Genomic DNA, 18,949 nt, shown 5'->3' on the forward strand with positions numbered 1-18,949 from the left:
AATGAATGTAAAACTAATGTTCTCCCATGTAAACTATCACATAATTCACAATAAAACATTTAAGGAAAAAAAAAAAAACAGTACTGAGAGGATTGTTGCAAGGTGGAGGAGTGTAAGTGAGCTAAAACCTAACATGGCACGAATAGATAAACAATGTCTCAAATTGATATCAGAGACAGACTGGAAGTGCTTTGTTTAGAGTTACAGAAATAACTTCTGAAGAAGCAGCTGAAAAACTCAGAAGTGGTTGTTTCTAGAATTTAAATACCTGAAACTATAATTATTGTTAAGATAAGGAATGGGAGAAGCCAGATCTACAAAGGATACCATATGCTTTGTATGGGGGGAAAAAAAGAAAGGGGGAAAAAAATAACAACTAAGAAGAAATACTTAGACTTAAAAGTGTACTTTGAGAAGATACTATTCTCCAGTTTTTAACTCTTTACTTCTTTGCAGGAATACTTGGATATATTTTCTATTAAAGCAGGATCATATTAAATTAAAAGTCCTCGAAATCTAGTGAAGAGCTGTGACTCTGCTTGTCATGCTTCTGAAGGGACTATGCAGGGCAGAATGAGTGGGCATTTGGGTCCATGCAGTTTACTCCACTTTTGGCTTAGTCTAGGTCACACCATAGCTCCTCAAGCGTTGCTATTAGTGAATTAAAATAAGTAGAAATGCAATCTAGACATGGCTTCCTCAACTCTGCTGGAGACACACACCTAGACCGACCCTGTCTAGCAAACAGAATAGACAGAAATTGATAGTAGCTTAATTTACAAAAATATCTGCTAAGAACTTTACATCCAGGCTGCTTTCTGTGGCAGGCCTGGGGAAGGGGAGGCAGGTGCCATGTCGGGCCACAAAGGTGGTAAAAAGAAGCCCCTGAAACAACCCAAAAATCAGAAAGAGGAAATGGATGAGGAAGGCACGGCTTTCAAGCAGAAACAAAAAGAAGGGCAGAAGAAAGTCGAAGAGCTACAAGTGAAGGCCACGGGGAAGGGTCCCTGGTCACCGGTGGAATTAAAAAATCTGGCAAAAAATAAGCTGTTCTTTGTGGCTGTGGCAATGGTAACCCTTGATTCCATTTCTGCTTAAACATGTGAATTCCCTGCTAGGACAGCTCTTGCCACCTAGAGTTAGATTGAAGTGTTGTCTTGGAGCCTATTGTACATTTAAGAATAAACTTTTTAAGGAAAAAAAAAAAAAAAAGAAGAAGAAAAGAAATCCTACAATGGTCTATCTTTTTAGTCCTGTCTTAGCTGTGTGGTCAGTAAACCCAGTCCAGAATCCTGTCAGAGCTGTTCTTCAATCTTTGTTATGCCCAGAATTCTGTACCACCTGGAATTAAAGCAACTCATCTGAAAAAACAAAACAAAACAAAAACTATACATCCGTAAGTTCATGAGCTGGGATAATCAGGCAAAAACTGGAAAGCAGTAAAACTTTAGGGCCACATCCTTATAGATGATTCCCAACTTCAGTGGGCTAAGCTATGAGTAGTATTCCACCTACCTATCATGCCCAATAGGAGCTCTGGTAACGTAGTGGTTACAAATCGGGCTGAGAACCTTAAACTCAGCAGTTCGAAACTACCAGCTGTTTCAAGGGAGAAAGATGAGGCTTTCTGCTCCTGTAAAGATTTACAGCCTTGGAAACCCTGTCCAGGGTCGCTGTGAGTCAGAACTGACTCCACAGCACATAACCACCACCACCATCATGCCCAATAGCTGCTCCTCAGGAACCCTATACAGGATCGCTATGAGTCAGAAGCAACTTGACAGCACTTAACAACAACAAAACAACATCGTGCCTAATAGAAAAATACAATTCTTCTTCCTTTTTCCTTTGGTCATAGTGTGATGGTAGTCCTTAAGAGTTTTTCCATGAGGTGGAAACAGAAACAAACTGAAAATTAAACGACAAGAATCTGAGAGAAAGAGAACACATCTCCATAAAGAGCACAGGCAGCTACAGGGTCTGCTCCTAAATTCTCTGGTGATAGGCCTGAAAGGGGAAGGTCCAGGTGGTCTTACTACTGTTAGACTCCACACAGGAATATGTTGTTGTTGTTGTTAAGTGCCGTGAAGTCAGCTCGAACTCAGATCAACCCTGTATAGCTTTCCAAGGAGTGGTTCATGGGTTTGAACTGCTGACCTTGGGATTCAAACCAACCTTGTGGTGCTTATCCTACAGCTTATCCTACTAGGACTCTACACAGGAGTATGAGTAGAAAGAATCCAAGGAGAACACCCACAAAAGCAAGAGATTTATTATCTTTCCTTCTCCTACTGATACCATCACTCTGATACCATCAAAGTCAATTATATCCTTGACCATGATGCAGGTCACTTTCCAGCTCTTCTTTAGAAATGAGTATGTGTGTGAGAGAGGGAGATACAGAGACAGAGGCACAGATGTGGGATGGCCAAAAATCATGCGAGCAGGGATAAAGGGCATGGGAGGAGGTAAAAAGAAACCAGCTTTGGGATCCCCCTAAAGGTTTCATTTGGACCTTAACTTCTATCACCAACATTTTTTCCAATCATCAAGAGTTAGGAGAAGTAACCACTAATCTTAGAGACAAGAAGACCCTATAGCCATGTCATCATTTTGCTGAACTTACATGTTTAAAGTTGTTGTTAAGTAGCATTGAGTTGGTTCCAACTTATAGTGACCCTGTACAGTGTTTCCAAGGAGCTGCTGGTCAGTTTGAATTACTGACCTTAATGGTTCAAACTGACTTTGTGGTCCAGTGTTCTATCCTACAGTGCCACACTAGGACTGCATGTTTAAAGTTACTCTCATGAAATTGAAGGGGAAAAAAATTGTTCATAAAATCAAAATGCCTCTTCCACCTGTCATCGCTTCTCAAATACCTCTACTTCCTTTCTCATTAATATTTGATCTTGCCAAACCAGTTAGTGAAGATGAAACTCTCAATATTTGAGCCATCTATGTGTCCACACTGAGGTAGCTCCATACAATAAGCACTGGACTGTGAACAACAAGTCTGTGATTCTACCTCACCAGTCAGAGGGAAAAAGATGAAACTTTCTGCTCCCAGAAAGATTTAAAGCCTTGGAAACCATATACAGGATTGCTATGAGTTGGAACTGACTTCACGGTACTTAACAACAAAAATATATTCAGAAAGTTCTGGGAGAAAACTATACATTACGATTGTAGCAGTAGCTTTAGTTTCAGAAATAAATTCTCTGAATTTGAAAAAAAAAAAGAAGAAGAAGAATGTTTCTGGTCAGAATAAGAGCATCCCAGGAGGGAAAGCGGCACTTTCCAGTAATTTAGAGCCACCTGAACTATTTGACGTGTGGAGAAGAAAGCCTATATGCTTTAGACATTCACTCACCACCTCCCTGGCACTCTGGGAATCTGCTACCTGTAAATTGTTACTTGCCTTATGCAGAAGAAATTAACATTAACTGAATCATTCTTAGTCCCAACCTCTTTACATGGAACTGTCTTGTCATAAATGCTAACTCACAATAACTGTTACCACATTTTTTTTTTTTTATCTTCTTCTCACAAATGAGGAAATTGAGGCTGAGCAAAAGAGTAAAAATTTTAATACAGATTTTCCAAATTCTGAAACTCAGCCTCTATTTACAGTTAGATATATTCATATAAGAAGGGCAAATACAGATATTTAATGTTGACCACACATCGCTAATGCATTTTTCTCCTTTATTTCTCTTAGATGAGTGTGGATGCTCCGTGCTTGGGTGAGCTGGCTGCAGAACTGTGTCTTTTATGTTCTCATTCGAATCCTGAAATTACACAACAAGCGTCCTTGGGAATGTATCACCTCCTCTGTATTGCACAATATCAGAATGGTAAGAATAACTCACCACTTTTCTAAGGTATTTAAAAATCTGCCCCTAGTTAACCTACTTGGACTCCTGATGTGACACCGTAGGATCAGCACTGAACTACGAATCAAAAGGTCAGCAGTTCAAACCCTTCCACTGCTTCTTAGAAACCCTATACAAGGGTCTCTGTCAGAACTGACTTGATGGCACTTAGCAACAATTAATCTACTTATAGATCCCAAGAAGGCTCTATGTATGTGGATTTCTAAATTTTACCCCATGATCTATAGCTTCACTTTCTAAAATATGTTTTTAAATTGTTAAGAAAGTCCAGTAATGCTATATAGTGCCTACTATAGCTGGTGCTTTGAGATCTGTAAAGTCCTATTGTGCTTATACTAGTGTTGCGCATTGATGATGGGAACAGGAATGCTGAGCAATGACTCCTGTCAGGGAGGGAGCGGAAGGAGAAAGGCTACCAATGGACTCCAAAAAAGAAGCATTTTCCCATGTAAAATGTCACTAATTTTATTAAGTGACTGTCAATTTCTCATTCAGGTTTCAGGGCATGTGCAGCTCTCAGAGCAAAGAGAAAAGACTAGAGTTACTTCAGCACATTCATGCTTCTCCCAGATCAGATATGAATACTTAAAGAAAGCTAGCTAAAAAAGGAATATACCCTAAAGGTTAGAGGAAGACCCATCTATAAATATGAAAGTTTGCCTTTGAAGTCATCAAAACCCTGAAAACAAATCACCAGAATTTTTTTGAAGTGCAAGATATTTAGAGGATGATTCAATTTTCCCATTACCAATAAGATGGACTGGTTTTATCATGGAACTATTATATTACTTTGTGAACAAATAGGAAAGTTATTAATATCTTCTTGCCACAAAATCTGATTAGATTTGACAGAACTTCTAGAAAATGAGCAACACAAAAACAGAAGACTTGAATGACACTATAAATCAACTAGAGTTAACATACCTATAGGAAAACGTACATTCCACTCCAATACACTGGGATTATTTTCTAGTCTATGCCAGACAATAGATTACTAACCAAGTCTTAATAAATTTTAAAAGATTGAAATCATACAAAATATTTTCTCTGACCACAACATAACGAAGGTAGGAATCAATAATAGAAAAACAAAATAAAACAAAAACAAAAAAAACCTGGAAAATACATGAACATCTATAAAGTAAACAACACAGTATTGAATTACCAATCAGCCAAGGAAGAAATCAAAACAGAAATCACAAACTTCTTAGAATCAAATGAAAATGAAAGAACAACGTACCAAAACTTACGAGATGCAGCAAAAGCCGTACTCAAAGGGAAACTTACAGATGCCTACATGGAAAAACAAGAGTGATCTTAAATCAGCATCCAAACTCAACAACTCCAAGAACTAGAAAGAGAAGAGCAAACTATACCTAAACCTACCATAAAAAGGAGATATCAAATATCAGAACAGAAATAAAATAAAAAACAGAAAAACAGTAAAAAGAGTCAATAAAACTAGAATTTTATTTTTTTTAAATATCTATATAATTGACAAGACTGACAAAGAAAAAAGATGCAAGTAACAAAAATAAGAAACAAAACATCACAATTGACCAAATAGAAATAAAGGGGATTATAACATATGAATAACTGAACTGCAACAATTGGATCACTACAAAAAATGAACAAATTCTTGGAAGCACAAAACCTACCCAAATGAACTTAAGAGGAAATAGAAAGTTTCCACAGACTGTTAAATGTGAAGAGATCGAATCATTGATAAAAAAAAAACCTCCCAACAAAAACAAAGAAGTCCTGGACCAGACCATTTCACTGGAGAATTCTACCAAACATTTAGAGAAGAATTACCACAATACTATTTAAGCTCTTCCTAATTCAAGCTCACCAGCTGCTCCATGGAAACCGTATACAGGGTTGCTGTGGGTCAGGATTAACTCAATGGCACTTAACAACAACAACAAGTCATTCTATGAAGCAAACATAACCCTATGACCAAACCAAAGACAACACAAGAAAGAAAACTACAGGCCAGTATCTCTTATGAATATAGATGAAAAAAAATCAGCAACAAAATACAAGTGAACAGAATCTAACAGCATATTAAAAGAGAAATATACCATGATCAAGTGGAATTTATTCCAAGAATTCAGGAATTACTCAATCATTAGAATGCACCAAATCAACAGAAGAAAGGAAAATAACTACATGATCATTTCTGCAAAGGCAGAAAAAGAATTCAAAACCCCCAAGAAGACTGGAATAGAAAGGAAAGTCCTCAGTAAAATTCAGGGCATATATGGAAAGTCAACATCTAACATCATAGTTAAAGGAGGAAGCCTTAGAGCTTTCCCCTTGAAATTGGGAAGAGGACAAATTCCATCCAGTATTATATTAGAATATTCCTTTATGTTCAACATTGTATTAGAAGTCCCAGACTGAACAATAAGACAAGAGAAATAAATTTTTAAATATTCATATTGGAAAGAAAAAGTAAAATTATCTCTATTCACTGATTATATTATCCTGTACATAGGAAATCCCACAGTCAACAAAACATATTTTAGAGATAATAGAGAAATTTAGCAAATTTCAGGGTCAACAAACAAAAATCAATTAGGTTTCTACACAGCCAAAATGTATAGAAGTACAGTCAAAATGCTCCTTAGAAGCGAGGCATGTGAGACTTCATCTCCCATATTTTGGACATATTGTCAGGAGGGATCCGTTTGGGAGAAGGACATCATGTTTGGTAGAGAGTTAGTGAAATAGAGGAAGATTCTATTTAGAGTTAGTGAAATAGAGGAAGACTCCCTACGAGATGAACTAATACAGTGTCTGCAACAATGGACTCACACATAACAGCAATTGTGAGGATGGTGCAGGCCTGGGCAGTGTTTGGTTCTGTTGTACATAGGATCCCTATGAGTCATAAATGACTTGATGGCACTTAACAACAACAACAAAAACAGGATAGGTAAGATTATCTTATCTATTGTTGGTGTGGAGTTGTAGGATAAGCAATGGACAGCCAATCACAAGGACAGCAGTTTAAACGTACCAGTTTTGGAAGGCCTATTTAGAGTCACTGTGAGTCAGAACTGATGCAGTGGCATGCAACAACAAAAACATCCATTGCTGGAGGACATACAAAATGACACAGTCTATGTGGAAAACAGTGTGGTGATTCCTCAAAAATTAAAGCTAGACCTACCATATGCAAACCAAAACCAAACTCACTGCCATTGAGTTGATTTTGACTCATAGAGACCCTATCTATGGTTTTCAAAACTGGAAATCTTTATGGGAGCAGGCAGCCTCATCTTTTCTCTTACGTTGGATCACGACTGTGATCTCAGTAAGGGTGTTGCATCTCATTCTGTTCCTGCCTCATTAATATAGCAAATATAACCAAATCCTCATTAACATAACACAGTACAGCACCGTAGGATAAGCACTGGAGTGCTAACCACAAGGTGCGCAGTTCAAACTCAACAACTGCTCCTATACAGGGCCATACTACACTGAACCAACTTGATGGCGCTTTACAACAACAATCCTGTTTCAATAACGTGTGCTGGTGGTTATGTACCATAGAGTCAGCTTGATTCATAGCAACCCTGTACAGCGTTTCTAAGGCTGCAAATCTTTACAGGAGCAGAAAACATCATTTTTCTCCCATGGAATCATTGGTTTCCAACTGCTGACATGAGATTAGCAGCCTGACTTGTAATTACTATGCCACCAGAGCTCCTTTAACTAACACAGAGGTCAGGATTTACAATACATCACAAATGGAGGATAACTGTATTAGATGTCAAAATGGAGGACAGGTACATATATGGGAATCATGGCTTATCTAAATTGGCACAAAGTACAAATTGTGGGGACATAATTCAATTCATGACAACTTTCCTCTAGAAATAACTGAAATAAAAGCCAATTATAGATATAAAGATATTTCTCAAGAAGTTGGATAACAAAGAATGAAGATTGCTGAGAAATGGAAACACATATTTTGGGTCCCACAATTGCCTGAGGTTACCAGCTAGAGTAAGTTTCTAAGCTGTAGCAGAGTCAAATGGTCTCTCTCAGTTGAAGAGACAGACTGGGAGTTCAGAAAATCAGGGTGGCTAGAGTTCTGGTATCCCTTGTCCCACATCCTCTTCTGAATCCAGCTTGAACCTCGGGAAGTTCTCTGTCAATGTATGCTTGCAGCCGGTTCCAGCTGGATTCAGAAGAGGACGTGAAATGAGGGATATCATTGCTGATGTCTGATGGATCTTGGCTGAAAGGAGAGAATACCAGAAAGATGTTGACCTGTGCTTTATTGACTATGCAAAGGCTTTTGATTGTGTGGATCATGATAAGCTATGAACAACATTGAGAAGTATGAGTATTCCAGAATACTTAATTGTGCTCATGAAGAATCTGTACATGGACCAAGAGGCAGTTGTCCGAACAGAACATGGGAACACTGACTAGTTTGAAATTAAGAAAGGTGTGCAACAAGGTTGTATTCTTTCACCATACTTATTCAACCTGGATGTTTAGCAAATAATCTAAGAAGCTGGGTTCTATGAAGAAAAACGTGGCATCAGGATTGGAGGAAGACTCATTAACAACCTGCGATATGAAGATGACATAACCTTGCTTGCTGAAAGTGAAAAGGACTTAAAATATTTACTGATGACGATCAAAGAGCACAGCCTTCAGTATCGATTGCATCTCAATGTAAGGAAAATAAAAATCTTCACCACTGAACCAATAAACAACATTCTTCTCAATGGAGAAAAGATTGAAGCTGTCAATCTTCATTTTTCCTAGATCAATTATCAACACTCATGGAAGCAGCAGTCAAGAAATCAAATGACGTATTGCATTAGGCAAATCTGTTGCATAAGACCTTTTTAAAGTGTTGAAGAGCAAAGATGTCCACTTGAGGACTAAAGTGTGCCTGACCCAAGCCATGGTATTCTCAATAACCTCATATGCATGCAAAAGTTGGACAATGAATAAGGAAGACCATATTTGAGTTATGGTGTTGGAGGAGAATATTGAAAGTGCCATGGGCTGCCAAAAGAACAAACAGATCTGTTTTGGAAGAAGTGCAGCCAGAGTGCTCCTTGGAGGCCAGGATGGCCAAACCTGGTCTCTCATACTTTGGACATATTGTCAGGAGGGACCAGTGGCTGGAGAAGGATATCATGTTTGGTAAGGTGGAGGGTCAGAGAAAAAGAAGAAGACCCCCCAAAAAATGGATTGGCCAGGTGTCAGCATCAATGGGCTGAAACATGGCAACAATTGTGAGGCTGGCCCAAGACCAGGCAGTGTTTCGTTCTGTTGTACATAGGGTCGCTATGAGTCGGTACCAACTCGATGGCACCTAACAACAACAACAATCATATTAAAGAAACTGACCATATCATGTATTCGCAATATGTGAAGCAACTGAACTCTCAGCTATGGCTGGTGTCTATGTAAAATGAAAAAACAACTTTGGAAAATGATTTGACAATATCCTAAACAGTTAAACATATATCTGCCATGTGACCCAGTCATTCCACAACATTTATCTAAGATAAGTAAAAACAAGTATTTATAAAACAACTTGTACAGGAATGTCTATAGCACCTTTATTTGTAATAGCCAAACATAAAAGCATAATTTAATAAACATTATAGGTTTAGTATTTTTAGTATTACAAAAACCCTAATGTTCAACAGGTGAATACATAAACTGATGGTTGCATATACCAGTATATTTAAATACATATAGAGAGAGTCTTGGTATGGCATTGTGATTAATGCGCTGGACTGCAAGGTCGGTTTGAACCTCAAGGTCAGCAGTTCAAGTTCACCAGCTACTCCTTGAAAACCCTATACCGGGTTGCTATGAGTTAGAACTGACTTGACAGAACTTAACAACTATATATATATGTTGTTGTTAAGTGACATCAAGTCAATTCTGATCCATAGCAACCTTGTATAGGGTTTCCGTGGAACAGCTGGTGAGCTTGAACTGCCGACCTTACAGTTCAAATGTCTTTGCAGTCTATCACATTAACCCACAGCGCTATACCAGGAATATATATATATATATACACACACACAAGGGTCGCCATGGGTCGGAACTGACTCAACGACACTTAGCAACAACAACAAATATATATCTGGAGCGAGGTGGCTGGGTAGGCTATGCACTGGACTGTGAACCACAGGTTGGTGGTTCGAACCCAGCAGTTAGTTCTTCCTTCTTGGGAAAAAAATGAGCTTTCTGTTTCTGTAAAGATTTATAAGCTTGGAAACCCTATATAGGGTTGCTATGAGTAGAAACTAACTCAACAGCACTTAACAACACAACAAAACTGCTAGCAGCATATTAAATATTCAGAAAACTCCAGAGCTCCAGTTATTGGCCCAGAAAAGAAAAGTGGAGATTGCAATGCCATAAAATGAATGGTGATCAAATTAAATCCTTAAATTGTTTTCCTTAATACAGCAGATTTTTTTGAAAAATATACATTCTATAAAAAATCTGGAAGGCATAGCATCACATCTTGTCCCTCTGAGTTGGAGTACCTTCCCAAGATCTTGCAACAAGACAAAGCTAAAATTGCTCAGGTAATGTAGCCTCACTTGTCCTATAACTTTTTTTAAAAAAAGTGTATTAGTACTCTTGGTGGTAGTGGTGGTTTGCTGTTGAATTAGTTCCAACCCTATACAAACAGCAACCCTGTCTGTATAGGATTTCCAAGGCTTTAAATCTTTATGGGAACAGAAAGTCTCATCTTTCTTCCAAGGAGTGATAGTTAGATTTGAACTGCTGATATTTCAGTTAGCAGCCCAGCTTGTAATCCACTATGCTACCAGGGCTCCTTATTACTACTATAACTGGCAATTAATTACAAAAGTTACACTTTTAAGTAAATATATCTCATGCTTCCTCAATGTTGAAAATAGAAAAACCACATGACTCAGCATGTACCTCTATTTGGTATATATTCTAGAGAAATAAGAGTTATGGCACGAATAGGTATATGCCATGTTCACTGTAGTACAATCCACAATCGCAAAAAGAAGAAAGCAACCTAAATGGTTATCAGTGAAAGAATTGATAAGTAAATTAGAGTACTAACACACAATGGAATACTTTCCAACAATACAGAAAAACAATGGATCTATGAAACACCTCATAACATGAATGAACTTAGAAGACACTATACTGAGGGAAATGGTTGTTGCTAAGTGCCATCGAGTCAGTTCTGACTCATAGCGACTCTGTATAGGGTTTCCAAGGAGTGGCTATTGGGTTTGAATCACCCACTGTATGGTTCAAACTAACCTTGCAGTCCAGAGCATTATCCTGCAGCACCACACCAGGAGTCCTGAATGAAATTAGTCAATCAAAAAAGGACAAATATTGAATGAGACTATTGTAAAAAGTGGAGAAAAGGTTTTCAAACAAAAAGAAACTTTCTCTGATGGTTGAAGGGAAAAGGGGAAGAAAAGGAGCATAAGTTACTGGCTAAATGGTAGATGTGTTAACTTGGGTGAAGGGAAAGGCAATATACAGTAAGAGGGAGGTTGACAAAATAAAGTGATGGAGGCAGAAGAAGCCACTGAGAGGAGTGCAAGAGTTAAAGACAACAGAGGCAAACACTGTTATATACACTATATTGTGCAGTAAAAATTATCTATGACTAGATGCATTGATAGTGTTTATCTGTGGCCTTAATATTTAATTGAGTGTGTGTTGGTATTTTATAAGCTTTCTGATTGTCTCCTCGTAGATGTGATCAGAATGCAGGCTTCCCTTTTCACTCTTCTTATTGCTTGACTCAGAGTAACTTTCACAGGTGTTGTCTGCCTCCCTGGTGTATGGCAGTTGGTATTGGTTGTTGCCTGGGTTTTGGTGTTCTATAGAGTGTGATTGTAGCTTGACTATATGGCATCAGTTGCTATCTCTTCTTGGGTAATATAGGGAGAGAAAGAGTCCCCGAAAGGTAAAAGGGGGAGCACAAAACAGAAAAACAGCAACAGCAAAAAACATAAGAAAAAAATAACCACCCAAAACAACATCAACAACAACAAAAAACTAGATTGGATACTGTAGTCTATAATTGCAGAAAGGGATGAGTATGATTTTAATGTCCTATTTCAGGATATAATTTTATTTTAGGCCTGTTTTGTTTTTAAACTCTCTTTCCCTCTCCACATCCCTTGTTCTGGCCTTTTCCCTATTAAAAAAACAGTTTGGGGTCAGCTCTTGGGCTGAAAGTATTTGTGCACATGCATGGCAGAAGAACCCACCAGTGGTGGGGGTGGGGTGTCCACTCGCTCAGGTACCCCTCTAGTCACCAGAATGGAGGTGCACAAACAGTGGGGGGCCAATGAACAGATACAAAAAAAAAAAAAATCATAACAAAGCAAAATCAACAAAGTATATTGTCCACCTTTGCTCTGAGGTTCCTGTGGCATTATTCCATGGTGGGTCTATTTCCCCACTTGGTCTTGCCATTTGGTCTTGCCAAGTTTTTGCCCTGGCTGCCAGGGCTGTCAAATTCAAAAGTACATGATTTCTTACTTCCGCTACGAATTCCACTGGCTATAAGCCTTCAGATTTTTAAAATATTCCTACATATGTGGTTCAGAGTTTTGCAGCTCTGCTTTGAACCTACTTCGCCTGGTATTCTGTAGTATTGCTGATGACTAACTTCACTGCACTTCTAACCTATCCACCATCAAGCCCCGCCCCCTCTTCTCTATCTTTTTAATGACCTTTTACTTTCTTCCTGTATGATTTTCTTGATGTTACCCACAGCTTTTCTGGTCTTCTGTGATTAGTGCCCAAGGCATCAAATCTGTTTTAAGATGATTTATAAATTCAGGTGGGATATGTTCTAGGTCATATTTTGGCTCTCATGGATGTGTTTTAATTTTCTTCAGCTTCAGCCTGAACTTGCATATGAGCAATTATCCCCTGGTCTTGTTTTGGCTGATGATATGGAGCTTTTCCACCATTTCTTCCCACAAATGTGGTCAATTTGATTCTTGTGTATTCTATTTAGTGAGGTCCATGTGCACAGCTGCCTTTTATGCTGTTTTAAAAGGTATTTGCAATGAATAAATCATTGGCCTTGCAAAATCCTATCATGCAATCTCCAGTATCATCTCTATCACCGAGGCCATATTTTCCAGTGACTGATCCTTCCTCTTTGTTTCCAACATTTAAATCCCAATCACCAATAATTATCATCACATCATGATTGTTTTACCAATTTCAGACTGGATAGTATCCTATCACAGGCAGAATTTACTTCAAGCTAGATCTTGAAATGTTCTTTTTGATGATGAATGTGACACTAGTCCTCTTCAATTTGTCAATCCCAGTATAATAAACCATATGATTGTCAGATTCAAAATGGCCAATCAGCTCACTAATGCCTAAGATGTCAATCTTTATGCATTCCATTTAATTTTTATAACTTTCAACATTCCTAAATTTGTACTTCATACATTCCATCTTCTGATTATTAATGATGTTCACAGCTGTTTCTCTTCATTTGTAGTTGTGTCCCACCAGCAAATGAAGTCCCTGAAAGCTTTACTTCATTCTTGTCATCCCAGTCAGATCTACTTTGAGGAGGTAGCTCTTTCCCAGTTGTATTGAGTGCCTTTCAAGTTGAGGGGCTCTTCTTCTAGCACTATATCTTACAATATTCTGGGGCTATTTATAATGTTTTCATTTTTGGCATTATATCTGACAGTATTCTGCTGATATTCACAAGGTTTTCAGTGGCTAAAAGTTCTGAAGTAGTTTGCTTCTCCTTCTTCCTAATCTGTCTTAATCTGGAAGGTGAGCTGAAGCCTGTTCACCATGGGTTACCCTGCTGGTACTTTAAATTTCACTGGCATAGCTTCCAGCATCATAGCAGCACATAAGCCAGTACAGTAAGACAAAATGACAGGCAAGTGGTGGAAAAATAAATATATAAGCCTCCTTCTTTTAAACCCAGAGAAACGAAGAGTAAATGATATAGAGAGCATTCATCTGTCCTAATAAGAGTTGTACTTATTATTCCCAAGTATAGCAGTTTGTATTGTTTTATTTAATACTTGTTGATTGCAAATGAGGTAGGTGATTCTTAATTGTTATGCTGCTTCTTCATGGGGAACTTCTGGTTATTTTGCAAAACTAATTGAGTCATCAATAAATAACCTATTCAATTCTGTTATAAATTACTCATCAAATACCATAATAATATTGTGATTTAGATTTTGTTTAAAAACCTATTACAGTTCTAATCTGATTCACATGAGGTAGCCATGAGTCAGAGTGAACTCAAAGGAAACTCTTTTGTTGGTTTAATGGATTAATTGATTTTTCAATCTCAAGGCAGTTGTAAAGTCAACCTTTTAAATACAATTTTATTGAGGAGGTGACACCTGAAGGCTAATGCTCCTAGAGCCCAAGAGAGCCATAATGCATCCCTATGAGCCCTGCACCTTCCATTCAGACACCTGAGTTTCATGGTCTTTTATGTTGGTGTGGGTGTGAGAACTGAAGTCACAATTCTCCTTTTTTGTTTTCAGCATGTCGGACAAAACTTAATGCCACCATTGCTGACTGATTTTGTGTGGAATCTCATGATGAAACTGTCTAAAGATAATAATAAAATTAGGTCTGAGGCAGCCTGCATGCTGAAATTGACTCTGGAACATTATGCTGACAAGGTCACCATGGTAAGATCATTTGTAATAACACAGAGTATATGCCCTACAGTGCTCTTCTTGCCTGTCCTGCACACTTCTTTTCATCCATACTTCTTGTCATTTCTCATTATGTCATCTTACTAAAATGAGAGTGTTTTTGTGAAATATTTCAAGCATCTAGGAAAGCCTAGAGAATAATGTCATGAACATTTATGTACCCAACCCCCATTACACCAAATCATAATATTTTCCATATTTACTTCAGATATTCTAATGAATTAAGTCACTAGAGATAAATATAGAATCACTATCATTTAAATTTCCTGTGTAACCTGTAAGAAATGTTTTTAAGGGTTCTCAGCTTGATCTAGGACTTGCTATGTAATTTGTAGGACTTAATGCAAAATGAAAATGTGGGGTTCCCTGTTCAAAACAGGAAAAAGTTGACTTTAAATGCAGTAACATAAAGTATTTCTACCCTTTTAGTTTTTCCCCTTCTCAACTTATCATGTTTTTGTTTGCTATGTAATGTCATTCTAAGTAAACAAGTCCTAGTGTAGCATTGTGGGTTAATGTGCTGGACTGCAAGCTTGGTTTGAACTTCAAGGTTGGTGGTTCAACTTCACCAGCTGCTCCTCAGAGACCCTGTATACAGGGTTGCTATGGGTCAGAACTGACTCAACAGCATTTAACAACAAATAAAGAAAAAGAAAATTTTAAACTATATTAACATGAATATCACCATTCAGGTTTATATTGTAAAATTCTAGCTATAGATATAAATATAAGCACATTTAACTTATATATGAGAATCATCAAGTTTATTGAATCCATATTTCATAACTCACGTTTACCTACATTATGTTCTTACTAAAACAATGGAAACACACCACAAAACTAACTTGACTGTTTTTATTTCACTTCATGGCATGCACACATTCTAATACTGTCTGACTTCAGCTTATTGAAGTACTGAATGCAAGGCTGCTCAATCTTTCCCTCTCCTTCAGTGTCATTGTTTTCAGTGCAATTACTGTACTGGCTTCAATAAGATGCTTACCTTGTACTAGCTATGATTCCCACTGAACATCCACACATCATGGTTCCACTGGATTCTGTGCTCACAGAGCATTGTGAGTGCTGTATATGAATGGATGTGCAGGAACCACAACAATCTTATATTACGTACATCTCTTTGACTCACACACATATGTTCCATTGTCCCTTGGGATTTCACCTACAAAACAGAAGTTCAAAATCAATATAATTAAGAATTATAAGAGCATTGACACATGAGGGCCTCCTAAACACAAGCCCTATGGGACTGCATAGCCAGCCTGGTTAAAAACATGAAGGCTAGACTTTCACTTCCCTCTCCTGAAATAGCAGCATAAAATGTGACTGAAAAAGAGTCACAAGGACTTCCAGCACAGGTATGCAGGCTCCGGAGAAAGCGGTGGGTGGTATTGCACAGGGGAGGCCCCCTCCTGGTAGACAGACAGCCTTTGGGCAAACATAAGACTTTAGGCTCCAACATTATGAACTTGCTTTTATAAAAGATCGAATTGCTGAGGAGTTACAGGCATTTTGAGCTTCTGCCCGCCTGCACTTGGCTCCCGCTCCAGGGACTATCTCCGCCCACTGCAGAGCTTGGAGTGTGGGGCTTCAGTGGACCCATTCAGAGGGCGGACGCTCCCAGAGAGCGATCGGAGCCACAGGAACTAATGTAGTCCTTCCCAGCGGGGCCTCATTCCCAAGATAGGCATTATCAGCATTGATATAGGGCAATTTGGGGTGCCCATGGCACAGGGAGACAGAAAGAGTCATTTCTGACATCATCAGACACAGACACCATCTACCTGTAGCTACTACCCCCACCCTCCACTCCCTCGGCTTAGGCCAGCACTCTGCCCAGCCTCCGAAGTTCAGACCCGCCCACCAAGGTGCAGACAAGCCCAAGCTGAGACGACTTGAGTTGTTTTTTACGACCAGTAACAAAGCAATCCTGCTGTGGCCCTGTGGGTTAATGTGCCAGAATGCAAAGCCTTTTGAACTGCAAGGTTGGTGGTTCGAGCTCACCAGCTGCTCCTTGGAAACCCTATTCTGGGTCTTTGTGTGTGTGTGTGATTAGAGACTGCTGTTTTCAATCTTGTTTTCGCTGGTGCTGCATTTCTTTCCTCCCCCCCCCCCCATCGGTTATTTTTTGTGTCTTGCTTTGTTATCGCTTTTGTTTTTTATTTTGACTTTGGTTTTGTTTTCTACCTGACTGGGGTTGTTTGGCTGTCACATAGCCTCCCTTCTGCTATCGGAGGACTCTTTGTCTCCCTACATTACACGACAAGAATCAGCAACTGCTGCCAAATAGCCAAGCTGCAATAACACTTTAAAAACACCAAAACCCAGGCAACAACCAATACCAGCTGTCATATACCAGGGAAACAGGCAACATCTGAGAAACTTACTCTGAGTTAAGCAATAAGAAGAGTGAAAAGGGAAGACCACATCCTGATCACATCTTCCTGGAAGCAATCGGAACACATAAAAAATTACCAGAATACATACTCAATTAAGTATTAGGGCCACAGATAAACATTAAACATGTCCAAGAAGCAAAAGCAGATGACCATATCAGCATATGTCCAGAAAAAAGATAAAATATCTGAGACAAATGATCCAGAAGTAGACCTGGTCTCAATGCTGGAAGTAGAGCAGGCCTTGGAAATGCCTGAGAAAGAATTCAGAAAAATGATTATAAAATGTTTCAAAACACTTTACAATGGAGTTGAGAAAAATAAGGAAGAAGTCGGAACAATCAAACAAGATAGATACAGCATTGGTAACAATCGAAAACCTACAGAAAGAGGTCCAAATAATCAATAATAAAATAACAGAAATAGGAACCACCCTGTAAGGGCAGAAGAGTAGAATAGATGAAATGGAAGGAAGAATAAGTGACCTGGAAGACAAGTCTCTCAATACCACTAAGATAGAAGAACAAACACAAAAAGGGTAAAAAATTCAGAGGAAGGTCTAAGATTCATGTTGTACAACATGAAGAGGAATAACCTAAGAATTATTGGCATTCCAGAACAAGAAGAATCACATGAGTCCATAGAGAAAATAGTCAAAGAACTGCTGGAAGAAAATTTCTTTAACATCCTCAAAAGTGAAAAGATAAACATACCAGAAGCCCAACGAAGTCCAGGAAGAGTGGATCCCAAAAGAAAATCACCAAGACATATCATAGTCAAGCTCTCCAAACTCAAAGACAAGGAGACGCTTCTGAAAGAAGCAACAGAAAACAGAAGGGTCACAAACATAAGCTAGCAAGTCAGACTAAGCTCAGATCTCTCAGCAGGAACCATGCAAGCAAGACGACAATGGGGAGAAATATATAAAACCCTGCAAGAAAAAAATTGCCAGCCAAGAATCCTTTATCCAGCAAAGTTATCAATCAAATATGATGGTGTAATCAAAACATTCGAGGATAAACAGAAACTACGGGACTTCACCAAAGCCAACCCTACGCTACAAAACATCCTAAAGGGAGTTCTGTGGACTTAGAACCAACAAGAACAGACAACAACCAAAGATTGACGTACGTGGCAGCACCTCCCTGAATTAAGTCAACAGAAACAAGAATTGTTAACAAAACAAAACTATAAGAACAAACTCATAGACTCTGGGAGGTCAGTCTATGACCAAAACAAGTACAATGCAAGAGAAGGTGAATACGTAGGAACAGAGATCCAGACAGTGAGAAGGTCAGATCGATTACAGGATAAAATAGACTGCACTAAATGGACAGAAAAGTCAATGGACTATAAGGCAACCTCAAAGAAAATTAACACTTCACAACATACCAAGAAAAGGAGAATCCAAGAAGAATATGAAAACATTAAAACTATTAGGAAATGCACAAAAAAGAACACAAAAATCATGAATTCAACAAAAAAAGACACACAGAACAAAGAAGCAGCAACACCACAAAAAAACAAATACAATGACAGCAACTAATCAATACCTATCGATAATTACACTGAACATAAATGGATTGAATGCACCTGTTAAGAGACGGAGGGTGGCAGAATGGATAAGAAAACAAGATCCTTCAATATGCTATCTGCAAGAGACGCATCTCACAAACAGAGACAAACAGATTAAAATTGAAAGGATGGGAAAAAATATACCAAGGTAATTGCAATAAAAAGCAAACAGGAGTGGCAGTGCTAATCTAGGATAAAATAAACTTTAAGACAAAAGCCAGCATAATAGATAAAGATGGACATTATCTCATGATTAAAGGGACAATTGAACAAGATGAAATAACCATATTAAATATCTATGCTACCAATGAAAGAGCGCCAAAATATATAA

The 18,949-nt window shown here is 38.4% G+C and overlaps 1 protein-coding gene across 1 annotated transcript in view; it reads left to right on the forward strand.

Annotated features, from left to right (window-relative positions):
* The window catches only part of MROH9 (maestro heat-like repeat family member 9), a 257,235-nt gene that overhangs the window by 154,897 nt on the left and 83,389 nt on the right, over nt 1–18,949 (forward strand). The window contains exons 6-8 of the mRNA XM_006872660.1: nt 3,719–3,854; nt 10,359–10,480; nt 14,453–14,602. Coding sequence (XP_006872722.1) covers nt 3,719–3,854; nt 10,359–10,480; nt 14,453–14,602 — 408 coding nt within the window. The remainder of the gene's footprint in view (nt 1–3,718; nt 3,855–10,358; nt 10,481–14,452; nt 14,603–18,949) is intronic.

Source organism: Chrysochloris asiatica, unplaced genomic scaffold (genome assembly GCF_000296735.1).
Source record: "Chrysochloris asiatica unplaced genomic scaffold, ChrAsi1.0 scaffold00207, whole genome shotgun sequence".
Lineage (NCBI taxonomy): Eukaryota > Metazoa > Chordata > Mammalia > Afrosoricida > Chrysochloridae > Chrysochloris > Chrysochloris asiatica.